Source organism: Brachyhypopomus gauderio, unplaced genomic scaffold (genome assembly GCF_052324685.1).
Source record: "Brachyhypopomus gauderio isolate BG-103 unplaced genomic scaffold, BGAUD_0.2 sc262, whole genome shotgun sequence".
Lineage (NCBI taxonomy): Eukaryota > Metazoa > Chordata > Actinopteri > Gymnotiformes > Hypopomidae > Brachyhypopomus > Brachyhypopomus gauderio.
The window spans coordinates 1-19282 of NW_027507083.1; the positions used below are offsets into that span (position 1 = coordinate 1).

The window sequence follows — 19282 nt, forward strand, 5'->3', positions numbered from 1 at the left end:
CTCTCGGGGGAAGATCCTTTGTGGTTTTGATGAGTATTAAGGAAGTTTAAGGTGTTTTGAAACCGGCTCATAGTGGGAGCGAGTTCCAGGTGTGCCTGCTGACTTGATAAAATTCCTGCAACATAAAACCTCATCTTTTAAAAACATCTAAAGCTACGCTTCACAGAAAAGTCATCCAGTGGACCACTGAGGCCTACACGGAGTCAATCAATTCTGTCCTCAGTCAACGCTCTTGGCAGAAATATACACTGGTTCCAGAAGAGATTTTCTACATGGTGGATCTTCACCCGGGCCTTGGTGGCCCTGCTGTTGTTTAAGATGCGTGTTCCTGCGCTGTGACTACAGCACACAACCCCAGACACCTGACACAGAGGTTTTAATTGCAGTCAGCCAAGCAGCTCGTCTGACAGAAGGTCTTTATTTCAAATGGGATTAGACCTTCAGCACCTGCAATACACACAGACACACGTATACGCCCCCAAACCCTACCCACATGTGTGCATGAGCATGTAGACACACACAAGAAGGCGCGCGTGCACACACACACACACACACACACACACACACACTTCCGTCTTCCACCACCTCCTTCCTTTCCCATTGAAAACACCTCTTAGCCTAATTGATGTTTTCTCCCATCTTAATCTCCACAGAGCGAGCAAGTAGCAATGCACCGTGCCTTCCGAAAAGCGATGAACATAAAAACCTCTAATCCCTCACCACTTATTCCAATTTAAGCAAAAAAAAAGAATAATATATATATATTATGATATGATGGCAATTACCTCAAATGACTTCCTGAACATACGCCTGAATGCGGCTTTTCAGCAGAGAGCGATAATAAGGGTTTCAGAAGTGAACTAAGTTACTTCTGGTCATATTTAACACATTTACTGCGTGTGCAGCAGAAAAACAGAGAACGCATTCCAGAACCCTGGCGAACTTTCTGAGGAGCGCCAAAAATAAGCCCCATTAAGCGCCTAGTACAGCTAAAGGTAGCAAACAGGCTCAATAAACAAACAGAAATCAAAGAAAATAAGAAAAACACTACCCACTCCCTCTGGAATCCCAGCCAGACTGCGATGAGCTAGCATGCCAAAGCACAGACAGAGACTGTCTAACACGGCTTGCAATGCTGCACAGAGACACGCCCCAGACTGGTGCCTTACCTTCCGTTCTGATTGGGCGGGGGGTGAGGTTAACCTCGTCCGCTACTGTTAAAGAGCAGAAACAATTGTGACGGGTTAGTGCAAGACGTTCCACTGCTGCCCAACCCCCATGCATTACAGACTCACTTCAGTTCTGTTCCTGGCATTTCCAAAGGCCAGAAGTGGCATGCAAATTGAGGAGAGAGACAGAGACAGATAGACAAATCAGAGAGGAGTGAGACAAGCGATAGGAGATATGATGTGTCCCCTTCACATTCACTGGGAGGACGACATTCACTGGGAGGACGAGTCCTAATGTGTTAGGTGATTACAAACCCGCATGCCCCAGTCCCCGTTTCCCTGCCTTATCAGACATCAGGGAGAATGCAAAGCGCCCAGCGTCCACACACTCCTGCATGATCTCCGAGATGGTCCTCAGATTTGCCTTTAGACAGACACGAGTGTTCAAGAGATGGACGGAAGGGGGGTAAAAAATACACATAGCGGCTGGTAAGGCCTTGTGCAAAGGAGTACTTTGTGGGAACAAAGAACAGGTGATTTGCTGTGAGGAGAAAAATGGCCCTAATAACCTGTGAAGAGGCTGGAAATGGTGGTGGGCTGAGAAGCCAGTGAGGTGCAGTAGCTCATGCTCAGATCTTTATGGTTTCTTAAGAGACTGGAACACGCGTTGTGGAGGAGATCAAACTGGGGCTCCAGGCTCAGACCCCCCAGGGGGTTGACTGAGCAGGACAATGACCTCTACTGCCACTGTCCAATGAAGAGTAAGTACTGTGTCTTTTAGGACGAGGAGTGTTTCCTCCGGTCAGACCCACCTCTTCAAATTCCAAAGAAATATATTACATTAAAAAAAAGAAAGTACCCTGTCCGTCAAACGAAAGCTGTCGAGACGATGAATACCAAATCACTTTTGGTTCTGTTGCCAAGCTATTTCCTCACGTTTTCACGTTTGAAAATATGTTACATTAATGATTCAGTGGCGTGTCCGTCTCGGCAGGGGCAGAGGGCTCTCACACGGCTGCAGCGGGTCGTCTGAGTGAATGCTGATCAAAACTGAAAGATAAAGACTCCTAAAAGCCTCTCCAACGTGGCGTCCCGTTGATTAGGAGTGGCGGAAATGTTTCATCAGGATGACATCACTCCGCATATCAATTTTTCATCAGGACAGAGGGGAGCTGACAACACAATTACAGAGCGTGTCACCGACGCCTGACCGAGCGGGCGTGGCGTGGATCAGGGCTGGGGACACGGTCCTGGACTCATCCGCCATCACCGCCGCCCCTCCCAGAGGACGCAAAGCAGCAGCTGCATCTGAACTGATATCCGGAGCCTAATGCAGTTCGACCCAGACGGTGGGGAGAGGGATAAAGCCGGACTCATCCACCTCTCCCCTGCTTTTACTTTCATTCTTGCTTCTATCTTTCTTTTGGTCTCTCCGTCTCTCTCTCTCTCTCCTTCCGTAGCACCCGCTGTGTTGGAGTGGAGAGAGTGGGAGGCCAGGCTGTTTATGAGGACCACACGGTCACCGTACATCACGGGGGAGGAGCTGCCTGACCTGCCCGGATTATGTGCTCAGTGAATGGGCTGGATCCGCAGGTCCTGTGAGACACACAGCACTAGTGCTTGAACGTGTTCCTCACAAGAGGCACAACCTCACCGCCCCCGGGAGCTCACCCCCCTCTAAAGATCACTAAAGAACTCTGGATAGACTTCATAAAGCCATTTGTGTCATCATGTTTTACATAAATCACTGCCCAGGAGAGAAGCAGCGTGGGTAGATTCAGGATGGAGCATTCTGGGTATTGTAGTGTTCATTGGGGTAGAACTACCTAGGTCCATGCTCTTGGATTTGCGGGTCTTGATGATGTCCAGTTGAGTGGCGTCCCCGTACTGTTTGGTTCTTTTCTCCGACATGCTCTGTCGGCCGAAGCCCTCTCTCTGAAACGCACCATCGGCATCTCCGTCCGGACTCAGAGAACTGGGGAGAGAGAAAGAGAAAAGGGGGTAAGATTACAAAAATGTGTGAGAATTGTAATGGACTGTAATGGACAATATTGCTAAAACAGACTCACACCTACACAGCTACACACCCCTACACAACTATACACCTACACCCCCAGCAATACAGCACTTATACAGCACTGCAGAGAAGGAGAAAAGAAGATGAAGCAGCCCAGAGAGACTGAGCTTCTGTTTAAGATCTCCACTCAGCCTCTCGGACACAGGCAGGCAGGACTGCAGGAGACGTTCTCAGCCCTGATCTTGTGCCTCGTGAAGAAACCCTCTCACCCTGTGTGTCTGTCCACACACTCACCGCAGCAGCAGCGTGGATGCTAACAGGACAAGAGCAGCAAAATGCACAAAGCAACGCGGCCGAAGCAAAGCGGGACTCTTGGGAGCAGACGACAGTGAGGAGGAGGACAGAAATGAAGGAGAGCCACGCGCACCTGGTGTGTGAGGGGAGGCGCGCATGGGAAAACATGCTAACAGGAGGGGCAGACTCACATCAGTAAGACAAGGAGTCAGTGAGAGACCACAGTGAAACGACTCCCCAGCGGGTTTGAATCAGTGGTCATGCCGAACGCCTCCTCACGAGGCCCGAGGCTCAATCAGTGGTCATTTTGAACCTTTCTGAGCGTGCACTGTTCTGCTGTATACGTTAGTTGTCATTTCACGCAGAATGCCTCCTGAGATAATAAACAGGAGAAGCTGAAGACGGCTTCTCTAGTTTGGAGCATGAGAACTACCCACAATGCATTGCCCAAAGATCTACATATGTTACACGTCATGGAGGAGAGGAGCACAGATGGTTTCTCAGCTATAAAACAATGCAGGTTATGCCACGGCTCACTCTGACTCATCCGTACTGAAGGTGTGTAGTGGTGATCTCACCTCCCCCCCCAGGAGTCTGCTCTAAAGGTCACGACCCCTCACGCTCCAGCTGCAGCCTGTGATGAGCCCTGCACCTTCCCCTGGGCCAGCACTGCCCTGTTGGTCCAAACGGGCGATTCAGCACGGCCGTGATGGGGGGCGGGGCTATCCCCGGCCCCTACGGCTCCGCCTCTCGCGGCTCTGCTCGGAGGAGTGGGCGGCGGCATCTCAGAGTCAGGCTTATGGACACTACATGATGGGCAGACCCTGTCTCACTGGGAGCAGCACAGCAGGACTGACAAACTACCGCTGGTTCTGGACCCGCCTGGAGCTGCAGGGCCCGTTACTGCTGCGTAGACAGCCCAGTCAGGGAGTGTACGGATGCTGCTGTGTCTCTTGTGCGCATGCAAAATCAGAGGGAAATTCATTGTCTTCCAATAGGAGGTTCAGGTCCTGGGTTTCCAGTATTATATTTTCACATAAAAAGCAAATGCAGGAGGTTATTTAAAGTCTTTTTCAAGTCATCATTTGCCTTCTAGGAATGAGGAGTATTGAAGGTTTGCTTTGGGTTGAAGTGGTTTATGTGGTCTGGCTAGTAGTGATCTTATGAGGCCTGATTGAATCAAAGAATCAAAGTGTATTACCCTCCAGTCACCGCATGCTCTTTACAGGCTGTGCTACTAACACTGACACAATCATGATTAATGTTAGCATTTACCTCCACAAAGAGAGAGAGAGAGAGAGAGAGAGAGAGAGAGAGAGAGAGAGAGAGAGAGAGAAGACAGACAAAAAGGGGGGTGTGGGGTAGTGAGTTGTGTCTCTAATTTTACACACACACACACACACACACACACACACACACACACACACACACACACACACACACACACAAACAATAGGACTGAAGCAGCAGTATGTTTATATTGCTATGAAGCATCAATGTACCCCTGCACAGTTTTAATATTCATAATCCAACAGGGAACTGTTAGCTTTCTGAGAAGAACCCAGGCATAATTACAAGAGACAAACAGACCACCAAGCATGTGCACACACACGCACACACACAAACACGCACACACATACATACAAACTAAAAACAAAAATATTCCCTGTGTAACCAAAACAATGACATCTAACTGCATAGTGTGTGTGTATGCCTCTGTGTGTGTGTGTGAGTGTGTATGCCTGTGTGTGTGTGTGTGTATGCGTGTGTGTGCATGTGTGCGTGCGTGAGCATACGCGTGGTGAGACACACTGACACTGTCTCCTGCTCTGTCGCTTGACAAACTGTCAGGCCTGTCTCCGAAAATAAGTATCCACCTGTGACATCTCCTGCAGAGTGGGACGGGCTTGGTTCGACGTCTCTCACTCTGGGCGCCCTCACTCTCTCTCACTCTGGGTGCCCTCACTCTCTCTCACTCTGGGCGCCCTCACTCTCTCTCACTCTGGGTGCTCTCACTCTCTCTCACTCTGGACGCCCTCACTCTCTCTCACTCTGGGCGCCCTCACTCTCTCTCACTCTGGGCGCGCACACTCTCTCTTACTCTGGGCGCGCACACTCTCTCTCACTCTGGGCGCGCACACTCTCTCTCACTCTGGGCGCCCTCACTCTCACTCACTCTGGGCGCCCTCACTCTCTCTCACTCTGGGCGCCCTCACTCTCTCTCACTCTGGGCACGCTCACTCTCTCTCACTCTGGGCGTGCGCACTCTCTCTCACTCTGGGCGTGCGCACTCTCTCTCACTCTGGGCACGCACACTCTCTCTCACTCTGGGCGCGCACACTCTCTCTCACTCTGGGCGCGCACACTCTCTCACTCTGGGCGCCCTCACTCTCTCACTCTGGGCGCGCTCACTCTCTCTCACTCTGGGCACGCTCACTCTCTCTCACTCTGGGCTGTGCGCACTCTCTCTCACTCTGGGCGTGCGCACTCTCTCTCACTCTGGGCACGCACACTCTCTCTCACTCTGGGCGCGCACACTCTCTCTCACTCTGGGCGCGCACACTCTCTCACTCTGGGCGCCCTCACTCTCTCACTCTGGGCGCGCTCACTCTCTCACTCTGGGCGTGTCTCCCCCTCTCTCTGAGCATCCCCTCCACCCCCACTAACAGCTCGTCCTGTACGGCGGGCCTTGGCACATCCCTGCATGTCTCATGCTCTGAATTTGAATGAGTGCTCTGATTGGATGGAGTTAAGTGTATCCACTGCCTGATTGTTTTAATGCACAGGGCCTTTTGAATATTCATACTGCCAGACTGGCTAGTAGAGGTTGGCAAGGATACTTCTAAGGCTGCAGAGGAGCAGAACACACACACACACACACACACACACACACACACACACACACACACACACACACACACACACACACACACACACACACACACACACACACACACACACACACACACCATATTAGTCAGCCCTTGAGCTGGTGCTAAACCCACCCAGCCCCTGTGGGTCCCCTGTGTGGACTGCTGACCCATGGCTGGTGGACATGTTCACATTAAGGAGGTGATTCCTCTTCAGAGATGGTGCAGCCTCATATAGATCAAAAGAACAGCAGCACACTCACACAAGCCCATCATGGAATGCATGAGGATTGCGAGCGCGCGCACACACACCCATCCACACCCAGCTAGGAATTTACAGTGTGTTTACAGTACACACACACACACACACACACAGTGAAGAATGTCTAAGGGACACTGGCAGCTCAGAGGTAATGAAATTCAGTGAAAAGAGAAAATAGAGCAAGTGTGTGAAGGGTTGTGGCTGCACTGAAAAGACCACACACACACACACACACACACAAACACACACTCACACACACTCACTCACACACACACACACACACACACACGCACGCACTCACGCACACACACACACACTCACACTCACACACACTCACACGCGCACTCACACACGCGCACTCACACACGCGCACTCACACACGCGCACTCACACACGTGCACTCACACACACACGCACTCACACACACACGCACTCACACACACACGCACTCACACACAAACACAAACACACACAAACACACAAACACACACAAACACACGCACGCACTCACACACACACACACACACACACACACACTCGCACACACACACACACACAAACACACACACACACAAACACACACACGCACTCACACACACGCACTCACACACACACACACACACACACACACACACACACACTCACACACACAAACACACACTCACACACACAAACACACACACAAACACACTACTGAATGGAGCAGAGATACACATATTAACACGCACACAAACAGAAATTCACACACACACACACACACACACACACACACACACACACACACACACACACACACACACACACACACACACACACACGCTGCCAAACCATCGGCCTTCTCTTCTGCCGTTTCACATCAACTGTTCTACTGGACCTTCCATTTCCTCCACAGGGAGATACACAAACAGGCCTACACACCTTCAATAACAAACCACCACTGTAGCAGTTATGAGAGTGATACACACATACACGGACACACACGCACGCGCACACATTCATACACGTACACACCCACACGCGCACACACAGATTAGTTCTCAAGAAAATCACAAACAAACCAAATAACAAATCAGAAGCATCTTCCACTGTGTTAAGCGTGAGTCACTCGCTGTGATAAGTGTGAGTCACCTGCTGTGTTAAGTGTGAGACAAGGTCGTTTAAGCAGACAAGGTCAATCAGACACTCCTCAAGATGAAAGGCTCAGAGAGCTTAGCTGGCTACATGTGTGACTGCTTGGTTTCTGAAGGCAGGTCCTATACTCAAACCAGTTCTGAGTTGGGGGGGGGGGGGGGGGACGACGACGACGACACTTCTCACTACAGCACATCCCACGGGGCACACACACCTAAATGTGCCAAAAGAAAGAGGAGGGTGATAAAAGCTTCTTTACAGTCCTCTAGTGTGCTGCTACACACACACACACACGCACGCGCACGCGCACACACACGCACGCACGCACACACGCACACGCACACGCACGCACGCGCACACACACACGCACGCGCACGCACGCGCACGCGCACGTGCACGCACGCACGCACGCACGCACACACACACACACACACACACACACACACACACACATCTCATCCGTTGAATGATGAGTGATTAAATGAATGAACCACCACACCTGCATGGCTGTGCAGGTGGTAACTCTATAAGGATGTGTGTGTGTGTGTGTGTGTGTGTGTGTGTGTGTGTGTGTGTGTGTGTGTGTGTGTGTGTTCTGGTTCACGCTCATAGTAAGCCCTAACACACACCCTGACACACATGTGCACACCCAACACAAATCATACACATTTAAACACATATTACAGACAGACACTACCAAACAAGTGCAAAAACACACATTAATACCCAAACACATCCTAATACACACATGTTGTCATCCAAACAGACACTCAATATGCCCAAACACACACTGACAACCAGCCATTCGTGTGGCCGTAGTAAGCTAGCGGCATAGCTACTCACAGCACAAATAATGCAAAATCCATCACACTGCAAACTGCCCCCTGCACTGAAACAGAGGGAGACAGTCAGACAGTGAGACAGATGTTTTTGTGTGTGTGTGTGTGTGTGTGTGTGTGTGTGTGTGTGTGTGTGTGTGTGTGTGTGTGTGTGTATACACACAGGTCTATCTCTTGAATCTATTTGTACTGTGTTCCCCTTCTACGGCATTTGAAGAATGAAGTCCTTATCTCTTTATGGAGCATTCAGGGCATAAAGGCAGCTCTGTTTGGGTACAAAAATAATAATAAGAAGAATACCATATTCACACAAATACCACAAATGACTTTACAATTCTCTGGGATGTCTGATGTAAATCTGACTCACTCTTTGAATCACTCACTCCCTGAGTCACTCCCTCCCTCCTAACTGAACCACTGTCCCCTTCTTAAGCACCGTAATGTTAAAAGAGGTGCAGATTCAGGTGGAATCTTTATTTGCTTTAAATAAGGGGCGTCAAAATTCATTACCCCTCAAAAATCACATAGCTAACATTGACTTAAAATGAGGAGAGAAATCAAACACAGATGCGTTCCTTCTGTTCTCTCAGCCCATCCCTTCTTCACACTGATGACATTGTGTCCAGTCTCCATGATCAAATCAGCAGATTCCAGATCCAGGCAAGTGTGCTGATCTGTGGGGACGTGAAGACATACCAGATCCCTCCGCCCAACTTTGAACACAGAGCATAGCAACAAACACATATTTACACACCCTTGCCTAAGGAATTCAACTAATCCCTCCTGATACAATTCTGGCTCACAGGTAAACAGAATCACAGTTCTGTCAGAGTCTTGGTCTACATGGTCAATGACTGTTTACGAGGGGATTCTCTGTGGAGCTGTACATTTTGCTCACCTCTAAGCAAAAGCGCAGTGGATTATCCGATAACAGACTTGAATCCTTTCTCTCTCTGTGTATCACTATAAAGCCACTAACCCCTGTGTTCCATTACAGCCAAATGACAGCGTTCATCAAAAGGACAGAGTCTAACAGTACTACACGTACACAACACACACACGGCTCAGTAGGCTTCGCATTAGAGCCACAAAATGGAAAAACCTGTACAAATTACGAGTCCTTAGGACTGAAGATCAACTCGACTGGAAACTCCCATCATCCAGCCAGTGAGCAGAGAGCGAGCACACAGAGCATTCAATGCAATTTTGGCTCAAATTATTTCAGTCAGTTGTAGAACCAATTATATTGGATGACAGCAAGTGAGGGCCATGTTTTGACCAGTGGAACCAACACCCAGCTGGAATAGTGCTCACTGAGAGAGAACACCCGGCACAAGGCACAAGCCCAAAACACGCAACACACAGTCAGGGGTGCCCAGAGAGTTTAGACTCTACTTTACAAAATTTAAGATGATGTACCCACATTTTAGTAGTATGTTTAATAGTAACAAAATGCTTAGCACTTCAGCCAGATATCTACGTGCCAAATTAAGAGAGACAGTTAGCAGCACACCCAAATAACACACACACACACACACACACACACACACACACACACACACACACACACACACACACACACAAACAATGTTTGTTCCATGAGTAATTCACTGTTATCCAACTCATCATAATTTGTCTTATTAATGTAGTTATTTATAAAATTTTTTAAATTACTTTAATTACAGTTTTGATAATTATGACAACCATCAGGTTGATTTATTTGATTTGGCAAAATTGTACTTGATGTAGTCATGACAATAAAGCTGCCTTGAATCAAATTGGTAGAGATGGGTAGAGAGAGGGAGACAGAGACAGGGAGAGGGGGATTTGTGAGAGAGAGAGAGAGAGAGAGAGAGAGAGAGAGAGAGAGAGAGAGAGAGCAGGAGAGGGGGAGTTGTGCTGGCTGGTGTGGGAGGTAGAGAATAACTGCACCCACTCCATTATTCCTTCAGCAGCAAGCGTTCCTGCCACACACATCTCAGAGCACCTGAGCGGCTGCCGCCTCTACTGCTATGAGCCCAGCCGTTAGCACATACCCCATCCTCCAACACACACACACACACACACACACACTCCATCCTCCAACACACACACACACACACACACACACACACACACACACACACACACACACACACACACACACTCCATCACTACTTCCTCGAACACACACACACACACACGCGCGCGCACACGCATACACGCATGCACGCACGCACACACACGCACGCACACACACGCACGCACACACACAGTGTTTGATCACTATCACTATAAACTATCTCGGTCTTCTCTGTAGTCTACCAGATTGTGAGCCACGTCTCACGAGTGCATTACTGTACACACTTGCTGTGCTGGTTAATGTGTTGGCTACATCTCCTGGGTCTCAGCTTGCATTCCTGCCGTCCACGCCTCACAAAAGAGATCAGTAACAAACGTCTGTCTCCTGCATTTACGATCAACTCCACACCTGAGCTTAGTGGTCCTGTGCATGGATGAACTCATCTGCGCAAGGTCAGCACCAAGCCAGAACCAATCCAGAACACCAGAACCAAACCAGCTCAACTGCCCATTTACTCTCGTGCTTTAACTTTATTATTTCCATTTAAATATCTACAAACCTACATTTCAATTCACTTTAATACTGAGTAATCGTTACCATGACACCATTGGAAAAGAGACACGTGCCGCCCCTGACACAGAAGAACAGGCTCTACTCCACAAACCAACATCCATATCATTGTTTCAGATGTGCTGGAAAAACTGGGTCACTGTAGGAGTGTCTCTGGTGAGTGGAGCTTTGGTTCTGTTAAGCAGTCATCATTAATCTTCCTAAGAGTCCCGTTGATGTGATCAGGAATGAGAGGCAAACCTGCACCAAACTCCAGCTGCACCCCACTGAGCAGGAAAGGAATGGGAGGGTGAGAGCAGAAAAGGGGAGGGGCATGAACAGGAAGGGGAGGAGTGAGAGCAGGAAAGGGGAGGGGCTAGAGAAGGGAGGGAAGGGCGAAGGCAGGAAAGGGGAGGGGCGAGAGCAGGAAGGGGGGAAGGGGAGGAGTGAGAGGAGGAAAGGGGAGGGGCGAGAGAAGGAAGGGAAGGGCGAAAGCAGGAAAGGGGAGGGGCAAAAGCAGTGCAGTATCTCTGGCTGTGATGAGTCAGGAACCATCTGCAAAATGTCGGTGGTGGTGTAATGTTGGCTTCACTGCTTCCACAAGAGAAGAGAGGGAGAGAGGCAGAGAGAAACAAAGAAAAACATAGGGAGCAAAAAAAGAGAAAGCAAGTTCAAGAGTGAGCAGGTTATGAGGTCGGATGGAGAGATCATCGTGCTAGCATGGTGTCCTGAAGAGGCTGACGAGGCCTCCGTGCTTTACGTCCCAACTACAGTCTCTGGATATCTGTGTTAAACCATAACAACAGCAGGAGCATCCTGCTGAGACACACACATACACACACACTACATTACTGGAGACATCCACTGAAGTTGGCATTACTGTAGCTACTGGAGCTTCAACCTCATGGCATTTCAGCGTCAGCAATACGAAGGTGCGCACTCACACATCTCAGAATCAACATACAGCATGAGAGTCTGTGTGCGGGTGTGCGTGTGTGTGTGTGTGTGTGTGTAGATGTGCAGTCATCTAGAGGAGGGTGAATATTTTCTGTGAGGGTTTTTTTTGGTAAGTGTATGTCTGTGAGAGTTAGAGAGAGTGAGAGACAGGAGAGAGAGAGAGTGAGTGAGTGTGTGAGAGAGAGAGAGAGAGAGAGGAGAGTGTGTGTGTGTGTGTGTCTGTGAGAGTGGACAATGGCATGCAGCTTTTTGGATATGAATAATTCAAAATAACCTAAGGCACTGTTATACTTCTATGGTGCATATATGTGTGTGTGTGTGTGTGTGTGTGTGTGTGTGTGTGTGTGTGTGTGTGTGTGTGTGTGCACATGATGTGTGTGCTGGAATGTGCTACGGTCGTAACCCACAATGACAAACCCTGGACATCATGTGAACAAGAACACCCCAAGCACCCATTTCTAATCAGCGTGGTGCTGCTGGAGGGTGTCTGGGCTTATCAAACCTTTCTAAAGAGACATGGGAGACATAAACTGGAAACACATCAGTGGAAACACATTAAGGGCCGCTGGCCTCATCAGTTTTACAAAATTAAGCAAAAAGACAAACAGGTTGATATAAACAAACTGACCAATCACATATCAACTGATGCTCATGACCTTGTAGGACCAATCCCACATCAGAGACTCGCAGTGCGTGTTGTATCTAGGGCTAAATATAGCTAAAGGCAGAGCTTCTCCAATCACTCAGCAACCTCCAGTTATCCATCCATCCATTATCCATCCATCTGCCCCCACACACAGAGTGGGCATTGTAAATAATAACAACAATAATAATAACAATAACAACCACTGAATGGCTAAATAGCACATTAGTGGCCCACTGTCAGTGTTGTCAGTGGGAGCTGATGAAACATCTGTATAATTGCTGGAATATTTTGAAGGTTTCTACACAGGTATGGAGAGGAGAACGTTCAGTGATGTGAACAGCAGATGTCTGTTGCTCCGTGAGCGTATTGTATAACCAGTGTTGGAAATTACATTTTTCTTTCACCTGCCACTGTGTCACTTCAATTTTTTTTACCAGTCACCATTTTGTAATAACAATTGTGTATTGGTTTAAAAAAAAATCAACACCAATACACATGAATCACATGAAAATGGTTTATTATCTTACTTTTGGTTTTTAATTTTCTGTATCAGACTTGAACAATGTCCCAACATTCATGGTCTTTTGTCACTCTGGTTTTAATATCCCCCTTCATCTGAATCAGAAGCAGCATTCTGCATTCTATTGCATAAATCTGTACCAGCTAGTTACCTACGTATCCATAGCATCCATAGCAACGAGGAATCTGCATCCTAAACTATAAGTACTACTGTAACAGTACTACTGTACTCACTGTACTACTGTACTACTGTAACAGACAAAACAGCAGAATTTCATTTTGATAAAGTGGAGTCCAGTGACTATAACATAGTAAATTAGACAGCTAGCTACTTAACGATCCTAGGTGGATGCGTAAAGCCTTTCCGAAATGAGTAAAACATAACCAAAAAAATTTTAGGATGAGGCTTCGCCATAGGTATGACTACGTTGGTAACTAGCTAGATGAAGATTTATAAAGTGTTTTCATTCATCTAGGTAGCGAGCTAGGTCTGAATTCCTATTCTCATCGTGGTTTTACACAAACATTCAACGTTTCTTTGACTTTGGGTGGTAAAAGTTATTATCTCTGGTACTTTAGCTAACCATGACATCTAATTGTTAAAACAATCCCAGTGGGCTGGAACAACGAACATGTCTCACGCATGCGTAAGACAGGTAGCTGTAAGCATGCAGCATCTGCCATAAGACTTTTAGGAAATTATATTTAATTACATGCATGCGTAGTCCAATTCGGGTTAATGGCATTGCAGCACAGGGGTATTGCTTCTCCCGACAGGCCAGCTGTAACGTTAAACGACTACCTGATTTGAACAGGAAACCTACTACATTGAATGTTCTCCAACTCTCCTGTCCACATTGTTAACTCACAACTGTGGCTAGTTAGTTGATCAAATGTAGCAGCCACTTCGTTAATTTACCCGCATTTGGCCAGTGACAGGTGCTAATTTACCTCTTTGTGTATAACGCTGCATGGCACATTTCTGATGAGCACACAGCATCAGCAGCACAACTTAATAAGATGGCATCTGTGGAGAGTTCTGCAGACGTCCGGAATTTCACGTGAGAATTCCACAGACGTCTGCATGTCCACGTGAGAATTCCACAGACTGCAAGTCCATGTGAGAATACGGCAGATGTCTGAAGTCCACGTGAGAAGAGTGGAAGGTTTTGGACGTGTATGCACCTAATTTTGTAGCACTATGATCCTCTGTGAACAAAGAGACTCCACAGCAGTGCAACTCATGATTCTCAGCCACACTAATCAATTCTGCAGAGTCACTATTAAAACTGCTGTCCATGTCCAGGAACTTTTTCTCCAACTTGTCCAGGGCAGATGACCTAAAAACTCAGAGTTGCAAAATTCTACTTTAATTCAACTTTTAATTCAATTATTATTTGTTGTTATTTAAACATTTACAGTAATTCTGAGTTAAGGTCATTGGAAGTTTATTTTTCCTTCAGCCTCTCATCCTCTGGCCTGTAGTGAATCACGTTGGCTTCATCAGACTCTTGAGTAGAAGGCCATCTCTCAGCTTATCAACATTAACTTTAAGTACACACAGAGCAAAGACACTCCCCTGTTGAGTTACCTGCACAGCGAATTAGAAAAGCTTCCAAAGTCCCTGCTGGAAAGTCATTACCACAGCGGGAAAACCTTGTTAAGATAAGCTCTACAAACTCTGAAGAACATCTGTGGTCAAGAGGAGCTGAAATCAACCATGAGGAAATAAAGCTGCAGACTGGCTCGAGTATAGACTGGATAGGGTATAGACTGGCTCTGGTGCAGACTGGCTCTGGTGCAGATTCACAATTTAGAGGCATGTCTTTGGCATTTAGCTCAAATAGGTTTGTTTTGACTGGAGGCAGAAATTGATTAAACCAATTTTTACTTGGTAGGGCGTTAAATATTCAAGTGAGTCGAATTCAGCCAAACAACGTCTCTGGTTCTGTCACTTCCGTCAAAGATAATGTTTGTTCAGTTAATACATTGCACACCCCTTTTACATGAACCAGCCCAATGTGCTTTTGCAGATTTGAGAAAGAAAAAAATGTAAGAACTCATAATTATGCAAATCATTACACATTACTGCCATTATTCAAACTCATGGGCCTTGTCTCATGCTTCCCTCCAACCTTCAAACACACTCCCTAACATTTCACACACACACACACACACACACACACACACACACACACACACCTTACACTTCACCTACACACACATACTCCCTAACACTTCATCCACACACACACACAAACACACACACACACACACACACACACACACACACACACACACACACACACACACACACACACAACCTTACACTTCACCTACACACACTCCCTAACACTTCACCCACACACACACTCCCTTAAAAACACACTCCTTTACACTTCACCCTCACATACAGACCCCATATGCTGTGTAATGGCCACAAAAAGCAACAGTATTTATTGCTTTCAACATGGAGTACAGCTCCACTAGCACTGTGGTACAGTTCCACAAACACTGTCGTACAGCTCCACACGCACTGTGGTACAGCTCCACAAACGCTGTGGTACAGTTCCACAAATGCTGTGGTACAGTTCCACACGCACTGTGGTACAGCTCCACAAATGCTGTGGTACAGTTCCACACGCACTGTGGTACAGTTCCACACGCGCTGTGGTACAGCTCCACACATGCTGTGGTACAGCTCCACAAACGCTGTGGTACAGTTCCACACGCACTGTGGTACAGTTCCACACGCACTGTGGTACAGTTCCACACGCACTGTGGTACAGTTCCACAAACGCTGTGGTACAGCTCCACAAACGCTGTGGTACAGTTCCACAAACGCTGTGGTACAGCTCCACACACACACTGTGGTACAGCTCCACAAACGCTGTGGTACAGTTCCACAAACGCTGTGGTACAGTTCCACACGCACTGTGGTACAGTTCCACACGCACTGTGGTACAGCTCCACACGCACTGTGGTACAGCTCCACACGCACTGTGGTACAGCTCCACACACGCTGTGGTACAGCTCCACAAACGCTGTGGTACAGCTCCACAAGCACTGTGGTACATCCCCACACGCACTGTGGTACAGCTCCACACGCACTGTGGTACAGCTCCACACGCACTGTGGTACAGCCCCACACGCACTGTGGTACAGCTCCACACGCACTGTGGTACAGCTCCACACGCACTGTGGTACAGCTACACAAACACTGCTACAACATGCATTTTCACACTGTGGTTGAGGTTTTCAGATATACAAACCACTTCTCATCAGCTTTGAAGGTCACTGCGAGTGCACGTTGGTTTTGATGTCACTCGCCGGTTACACTCATGTGTTCCTAGTTTTTAGAGTTGTCTTCAGTGCTTTGCAGCCATTTAATCACAATCACCCACCTCTCCAGCCCCCACACACTCACACTCCTCTCCAACATTTAAACACACTCACACTACTCCCCACTTCCCAAAACCTAACCTCAAATTACATCCAGTATTAACAAAGAGGAAGATGTGCATAAAGGAGCAACATTTCTTCAGATGACAACTCCCACCCACACACACACACAGCAGTAATACTTAGGAACAAATCACAGGGTAACAAACTTGTTAAATACACCAAGTATTCTCATTTTTAAGTAGAAAAACAAAACAGGTGAAATTGTCACCTATGATACACAGAGATGAATGCAACAATATCCCATGAGTCCATGGTAACCCTTAAAATGGTCCTCAGTGACAGAACGCTTGAGCTCCTCTAAGGAGGCAGGAGAGCAGAATGCCCTCCGCGGGGGCAACAGCAGACCCTCAGAGGGGCTTTTAGTCTATTAGGAGTTGGGCTAGTGGTGGCAGTGTGAGCCTGGGGCTGTTGTGATGCAGAATAGCCTGTAATTAAAGTTAGAGCCGTTGTGACAAGTTGTCACGCCACAAGTCATAAAACAACAGTCTGGGGACTGGTGGAACCGCAAAGCATCTTGGGTTAATATCTGTGTGCAGTTTGAAGAGGAGGCAGAGAGGCAGTGGGGAACAGTAACACCACACACACACACACACACACACACACACACACACAGTAGTTATCCATGATCCACACACACACACACACACACCACCCACTCCATCACACACACCACAGTTATCCATGATCCACACACACACACACACACACACACACACACACACACACACACACAGTAGTTATACATGATCCACACACACACACACACACACACACACACACACACACACACACACACACACACACACACACACACATCACCCACTCCATCTCACACACCACAGTTATCCATGATCCACACACACACACACATACTACAGTTATCCATGATCCACACACACACCACAGTTATCCATGATCCACACACACCACCCACTCCATCACACACACCAGTTATCCATGATCCACACACACACATACTACAGTTATCCATGATCCACACACACACCACAGTTATCCATGATCCACACACACACATACTGCAGTTATCCATGATCCACACACACACCACAGTTATCCATGATCCACACACACCACAGTTATCCAGGATCCACACAAATACATACACACACATACACACTCTATTGCAGAGGTGTTAAGGGGACCGTGTTTGGACCTAATCAAAATGGAGAAAGAGTATGTGATGTGGAAGTATTCTGTGTTTTCTCAGGGGAAGGGAGGTGCATCCGTTTAATTACTTAGGTCCAATGCACAGTTCACAGGCGAGGGTGTAAAACTGTGCTGTCATTTCTGTTCATGTTGCTTAATCTGTAGGGACTGGATTGCTTATGGCTTATTTCCATCTTTGGCATTCTGTTTAATTATGACTCCTCACAAGTACCGTAATTTAAGACATCTCCCTGATTTCGTTTCTTTCTACGATGACTTCAAGTCTTGAGAACAATATCTTACCACTCATTTTGGTTCTGCATGTCTGTAGACCAGGAGACGGGCACCTCTGTTGCAAAGCCCATGTCATCGTGGGAGCTGGTAGACGATTGGTCAGACAGATGGGCGGGGAGGAGAGGCGGCCTATCATCTTCGATGATGACGGTGTCATCCTGAGGCATGTTGACAGTGGGGGACAGTTGGTAGGTACCTGGGGAGAGGACATACAGGAGGGAAGACAGGGGTTGAGTGAGCAGTGAACACACTGTAGCTGCACAAGCACATGTCTGCAGGCGCAGGTGAGATACAGCCCCCTCAAACGAGATGGCCCTTTTGTCCCTGGTGAGAAATCCCAGGTGTGAAAATCCTGCTCTTCTAAAATAATGGCTACACGCAAGCCTCAGAGCCGGCACAGAGCTGCAGTGGACACTCAGCACTTACGTTCAGTAAGAGTTGGTACTCTGGGTCGTGGTTTGAATATCAGGGCATATCTAGCTTTTGTAAGCCAAGGACTCGCACGCTAGGAGGCACATGGGGAAATACTTTCACAATGTCTTAAGACAGGACTCTCAACCACCCGTATAGACATACTGAAGACAAAGACAAGCCAGCAGTCCACCTCTTACTGGTCTCTCAGACATTGTAGATCCAGGGGACATGGTGTCTTTGCCTCTGACAAGGAATCCTAGAAATCACTCATCAAAATGACTAGTCATATGCCGTGTGTGTCTCTCTCTCTCTACATGTGTTTCGTTTTTGTTATGATTTTTTATTTAATTTTTTTGCTAGAACCACTGTCCAAAAAGTCCTTTTTCGCTGATAACCTTGTGTACTACACTGAAACTTTTATTACCATTACACACACACACACACACACTAAACCACCCCTGCCTTCCCCAACCCACACACTCATGCACACCCACACCAGCCACTTGGTTAAGAACATCTGTCCACCTGCTCATTCATGTAATGAGGCAGACGTGTATGTGAGCTTGGGTTCACTGTGATGTCAGACGTCAGCACGGTGCGTGTGATCCGTCTGCTACTGAATGCAGC

General features: G+C 47.6%; 1 protein-coding gene across 1 annotated transcript in view; it reads right to left on the reverse strand.

Moving 5' to 3' along the window:
- Window positions 1–1169: 1169 nt before the first annotated feature.
- Window positions 1170–19282, reverse strand: part of LOC143504333 (partitioning defective 3 homolog) — a gene marked incomplete at its 3' end in the record, with an annotated part of 110530 nt that continues 92417 nt past the window's right edge. The window contains exons 16-18 of the mRNA XM_076995880.1: window positions 18251–18437; window positions 2996–3144; window positions 1170–1214 (exon numbers count right to left, since the gene is read on the reverse strand). Of these exons, the coding sequence (XP_076851995.1) occupies window positions 1170–1214; window positions 2996–3144; window positions 18251–18437 (381 nt within the window). The remainder of the gene's footprint in view (window positions 1215–2995; window positions 3145–18250; window positions 18438–19282) is intronic.